Source organism: Tupaia chinensis, unplaced genomic scaffold (genome assembly GCF_000334495.1).
Source record: "Tupaia chinensis unplaced genomic scaffold, TupChi_1.0 Scaffold000494_1, whole genome shotgun sequence".
Classification (NCBI taxonomy): Eukaryota; Metazoa; Chordata; class Mammalia; order Scandentia; family Tupaiidae; genus Tupaia; species Tupaia belangeri.
Window position 1 is genome coordinate 4134393 of NW_006160006.1, and position 6180 is coordinate 4140572.

General features: G+C 43.6%; 1 protein-coding gene across 1 annotated transcript in view; it reads left to right on the forward strand.

Moving 5' to 3' along the window:
- Positions 1-2358, forward strand: part of TKTL2 (transketolase like 2) — a 2467-nt gene extending 109 nt beyond the window's left edge. Inside the window, exons 2-3 of the mRNA XM_006156473.2 lie at positions 27-968; positions 1358-2358. Of these exons, the coding sequence (XP_006156535.1) occupies positions 27-968; positions 1358-2269 (1854 nt within the window). The 3' untranslated portion in view covers positions 2270-2358. The remainder of the gene's footprint in view (positions 1-26; positions 969-1357) is intronic.
- Positions 2359-6180: the final 3822 nt, after the last annotated feature.

A 6180-nucleotide genomic window follows, 5' to 3' on the forward strand; every position in this document is an offset into this window, starting at 1 on the left:
GCATGCGTGTCTACCCCAAGCCCGAGGCGGGGACCCTGCAGGCCCTGCGGGACTCGGCCAACCGCCTGCGGGTCCAGTCCATCCGGGCCACGTGCGCCTGCAGCTCCGGCCACCCCACGTCGTGCTGCAGCGCCGCGGAGATCGTGTCGGTCCTCTTCTTCCGCACCATGAGGTACAAGCCGGCCGACCCCAGACACCCGGACAACGACCGCTTTGTCCTCTCCAAGGGCCATGCAGCCCCGGTCCTCTACGCCGCTTGGGCCGAGCTGGGCGACATCAGCCAGTCCGACTTGCTGAGCTTGAGGAAAATCCACTGCAACCTGGAGGGACATCCCACTCCTCGACTGTCGTTTGTGGACGTGGCCACAGGGTCGCTTGGGCAAGGGTTAGGCGCTGCGTGTGGGATGGCCTACACTGGCAAGTACTTCGACAGGGCCAGCTACCGGGTGTTCTGCCTCGTGGGAGACGGCGAGTCCTCAGAGGGCTCGGTCTGGGAGGCTTTAGCCTTTGCATCCCACTATGGTTTGGACAATCTTGTGGCAGTATTTGATGTAAATCGTCTGGGACAGAGTGGCTCCACGCCCCTTGAGCACTGCACAGACGTTTACCAGAGTCGTTGTGAAGCCTTTGGGTGGAATACTTACCTAGTGGATGGCCACGATGTGGAGGCGTTGTGCCAGGTGTTTTGGCAAGCAGCTCAAGTGAAGAACAAGCCCACGGCTGTGATTGCCAAGACCTTTAAGGGCCGGGGTATTCCAAACATCGAGGATGCAGAGAATTGGCATGGGAAGCCAATGCCGAAAGAAAGAGCAGATGCAATTATCAAATTAATTGAGAGTCAAATACAGACCAACAGGAATCTTATACCACAAGCCCCTGTTGAAGACTCCCCCCAAATCAACATCACCAATATAAAAATGACCTCTCTACCTGCTTATAAAGTTGGAGACAAGATAGCTACTGAGAAAGCATGTGGTTTGTCTCTGGCTAAACTAGGCCACACACATGAGAGAGTTATTGTTCTGGACGGTGACTCAAAGAATTCCACCTTGTCTGAGCTATTCAGGAAAGAACAGAACTGAAAAGCATGATTTGAGAAAAAGCCAGGTACCACATCAGCCATGTGCGAGACAGGTTTTTAAGAAATCGGCATCCAGTGGGCCAAGTCGGGACCTTAGGTTGGCTGGTAATCCATATGTAAGACCCTAAAGGAGATGACTGTGGATGCACAAGTTCACAGTCTTCATCCAAGTCGGCGATGATGTGTAATTCTGTAAAAATTATGCTGTTCTCCTAAATGCACCCTAAGAAACTCAGACCCGCGATTCTGTCCATCTTCTAGGTGGCCACTCGGAAGGCATGTGGTTTGGCTCTGGCTAGGCTGGGCCATATAAATGACAGAGTCGTTGTGCTGGATGGTGACACCAAGAACTCCACCTTCTCTGAGATATTCAAGAAGGAGCATCCTGAGCGGTTCATAGAGTGTTTTATTGCTGAGCAAAACATGGTAAGTGTGGCAGTGGGCTGCACCACACGAGGTCGAACCATTGCTTTTGCTAGTACCTTAGCTGCCTTTTTGACCCGAGCATTTGATCAGATCCGGATGGGAGCTATCTCTCAGACCAATATCAACCTTATTGGTTCCCACTGTGGAGTATGTGTTGGGGAAGATGGTCCTTCTCAGATGGCCCTGGAGGATATAGCCATGTTCCGAAGCATTCCTAATTGCACTATTTTCTACCCAAGCGATGCCATTGCTACAGAGCATGCTGTTTTTCTGGCTGCCAACACCAGGGGAATGTGCTTCATCCGGACCAGCCAACCAGAGACTGCAGTTATTTATAACTCGCAAGAAATGTTTCAAATTGGACAGGCCAAGGTAGTCCGCCAGGGTGTCAATGACAAGGTCACAGTTATTGGAGCTGGAGTTACTCTTCATGAAGCCTTAAGAGCTGCTGCTGATCTTTCCCAAGAAGGTATTTCAATTCGTGTCATCGACCCATTTACCATTAAACCCTTGGATACTGACACCATCATTTCCAATGCAAAAGCCACAGGTGGCCGGATTATCACTGTGGAGGATCACTACAGGGAAGGTGGCATTGGAGAAGCTATATGTGCAGCTGTTTCCAGGGAGCCTGCCATCCTCATTCGTCACTTGGCAGTGTCAGGAGTGCCTCAGAGTGGTACACCTAGTCAGTTGCTGGATATGTTTGGAATCAGTGCCAGACACATCATAGCAGCTGTAAAAAGGACATTAATGAACTAATATAACTAACTTTTTAAATGGTCATGTCTATTGGCTTTGGTCTCAAAACCCTGGTATCTTTATATTCAATTCATGCTTGTTAGAAAAAACATCATTTATATCTACACTCTTGTGTGATATTTTGTTTTATTTAAGCAAAGCCATTTAACGTCTTCATTCCTGATTCAAAATTTCAAGTTCATTCCCTTTCTATGACTGTGTATGTGCGTGTGTGATTTTCATTTTTGATTCATTAAAGTGGGTTAGGAAATTTTAAGAAACAGAATAATAAAAATAATAATAAAAACAACCACCGGTTAGGAAATAATTTCTTCTTAAATATGTCTAATTGTCTTATAAGTTAAGAAAATGTGAATTTACAGATTTCAGTAGCCCAGCTTTTGAAGAAACTTTCAGTTTTCTTATAATGCCACCATACAACTACTGTTTTCTCAGTAATGTCTGACTGTTGTTGCTTTTATAGTTTCTCCCTAAGTTTGTTTTTGTCTCCCCTCTATAGCTTAGAGGTTGTGACACAGCAGTGGAAGCTCTTCTGATGAACCATAGTGCTGGTGGTGACTGTTCAGTATGGAGATGAAAGCCTAACTAGTTTTAGTCTACACACTGCTCCATACACTGTTTTTTCGAATGTTCTTAAGCGTTTTGCATTGGTCAGTGATCAGCTAACTTGATTATTTTGCTATCTTGACTATATTCATCTACAAGGATACTAAAGCCACTGTAATAAATCATAATAAAAATCATCTGCTCTATTTAGTTTGTGCTGTGTATGTGTGAAATAGTTTCTCTCTGATAAAATCCTAAGTAAGAACCTTGTATTTAAATCAGAAGCAGAAGGTTTCTCCAGGAGCCTAGAGAAAGGTCAAGCCTGGAGATAAATCACTGGAAAACAACAGAATGAAAAGCCATCCTTTAACAGACGCTTTACTTTTAGCTATGAGTGCATAAGTTATGTCCGAGACAGAATAAAGTATAGATGAATTAAAGATGGACCCAAGGTTCCAAACTGAATTAAAATTACTCTGTGTCTATGTCAAGTAATTAACTCCTTATTTCTCTTACCCTCATTAAACATTCTCATTAAGTTCTTTGAAGGCATGACCAATTTGTCTTGTCATGGACCATTTGTCTGTAGAATGTATTGATAGAGACCAGGAAATATTAACCTGGGAAGCAGAGAAACCAGGGTCTCATTCCACTGCTGGTTTTTCTCTGAGCTGGTTTACTCTTTTTTTTTTTTCTTTGTAAAAAGGAGTAGCTACTTGGCTTTGAATCCCTCATGTGGGATCAGTAGTCCCTAAACCTTGCTGAGTTTAGGAAGCAGATCAGCAGTGATGTTCTATGAAGAAGGCATGATAATCTATTTGGGGAAGCTATTGGGAAGAGGCATAGGGGAAAGGCAGGAGAAAAAAGACAGTCCTATGTATAGTAATGACTTTGAACTAATATATAGTGTATTCGTGGTGGGCAAATTCATTTGGTATGCTGCAATGATACACAATGAATAAATGTTAATAAGTCCTTCAAATGTCACCAAAGCAACAGGGGCCAGGGTGAGATGGAGAACTTTGAGATTGTAGCTTTAAAGAACATGCAGGTAAGTTTTACTATAGTGAAGCTGGGTGGTAGTTGTTTTGTTTTTTTTAAGGTTTTTGCCATAGGACATGTGTGCTCACCAGAGAGACAGAAGGAAAGTGAAATCACCCTCCGGGGGATGGCCATGCCACATTCCCTTCTCCTCCATTCTCTTCCTGGGATTTTGGGCATAAACACACACTTACCCAACATGATTTTTCAAGTCTCCAGGTCCAGGACTCAAATCACCGTAGGCCTTGTAGGAGTCCAACACCTTCACCAACACTACATCTGCTGGCCCGTGAAGCTGTTTAACTAAAAATGAGTGAAAGTGTTATGAAACTAGAGACAACATTAAGGATGCTTTATACGTAATGGAAAAGTATAGAGGAGGTTTCAACAGGATACAGATGAGTAGCAGTTAGTGGGAAATAAAACCATTTTATGCTAATGTGTATAAGAGTTACGTCACTGCAAACTGATTATAAGAAACATGCTTTGTACAACATGTCTGTTATAAATTCAGTACTTGTCATATTGTAGAAAAATGTGATGAGACTAAAATAAAACTTTGTTTCCCTTAAAAAGTATGTACTGTGAGTAAACTTGGGCTCTGGTGGGAAGCTGGATAGATAACATGACTTTCTCATTTGCTCATAAGCACATAGACACTCCTATAGTTACTTTAAATCACAGAAAGCCAATCTGAATTCAGGGAGTAAAATGTGTCCAGAGACTTCTTCTCTACTTCTCCCAAGCAGAAGGCTGTAGTTGGGCTATCTGCTTCCAGGGCAGGGTGTGTTGTTGCTTTCGCTTCCCCTGCCCTATCCCTTCTCCATGCCTTTCTTACTTGCTAGCTAGAGTTTAGGCCAGAACAGGGTAGGGGAAGGAGAGAAGAGAAATTGTTCTTATTTGGCTGAGGCGCTATGTGGTCCCAGAATTTTGAAGGCTGTCAAAGCTGATGCATCTTTGTACATATCCTCATTTCACATGTGCAGGTATTTCTGAAATTTAAAGACCCTCAATCACTATTCACATATTACAGTCAATGCAAATGTCAGACCAAAATCTGATATACAAACATTAATTGGTAAGAAGACCAGGAAAAAAAAAAAGTCCCCATTCTCCAAAAGGGGTGTGAGTAGAATTTGTGAAGTTTGAAGTGTGCAAAAGCCAGTGTGCCATGGGCACCTACCATGAAGAATGGGTGCTGATCTAATCACAAGGGCCCCTGCCTATAGAGGACCAAGGGAACATACAATGTACCCTCGGTCATCAGCTCTGGAATCAGGAGACTGTCAGCCATTTTGTTAGGTCAGGTTTACGCCGTGCAGTGAAGACGAAGGACTTGGGGCTCTTGAGCTCTAGACCCGGAGGGTTGCACTCCCCTAGGTGCTGCTGAACTGGCATCTCTGATTTGACCGTTGTCTCTTGTTCCTTAAGATCAGATCTACTGCTCTCTTCCTAGAGCACCACTGAAGGATTAACGTTCATTTGACATAGAAGGATTGAGGGCAGGACTGGGGAAGCTGCCTTTGGCTCATGGTACCTATCTGCTGAAAACCCCCGTGCTACATAGTAATCTGTCCCTGAAGGCCTACAGAAGGTATTTTTATTTCCTCTTTTCCCCTGCACTAAACAAGCCGCTCAGCTATCCCCTTTTAAAAAATTTGTAGTTGACAAATAATAATTGTGTACATTTATGGGGCACAATGTGAGTTCTTAATCTATGTAAAGTTTCAGTCAAGCTAATTAACATATCCTTCACCTCTACTCTCTAAGAGATTAATACCAAATATAAGATAGATGTTAATTTCGTTAAAAATCATCTAATTCAATCAGCTATGTAACCCAAATTTATTGTCAAAATCTACAGGTTCATGGACCAGCCCATGGCATCATGGTTGAGCCAGCTGGATCCCACATGGCCAGCACTGCAGTTTAGTCCCTGACCCTGCAGTTTGAAAAATGCTGGGTGCATGTGTGTGCCTGCCTAAAGCTATGAAAGGAGAATGGAGAAGGGACTGTAGTGCAGGCATTCCCCTAGTGAGTGCATTCTCACTTCCTTCTCTCTCTCTCTGTCTTCTCCCAGCAAGTGCATGCATCCTCTAACATAATCCTAAAAAAAGGGTCTCCCTAACCCATATGAATATGTTCTGAATTAAAAATATACAGTAGATTAGAGTGGTGGAAAGGGTGACAATTTTTGTTTAACAAGTTCTTTTCCCCAGTCTTTTCAACTATTGTCACTGAGAGTCTCAGGAGAACAAAGCAAGAAACAAGAGTGAGAAATTCTGAAGATGACAGCACCTTATTTCCCAGTCTACACATTGGCA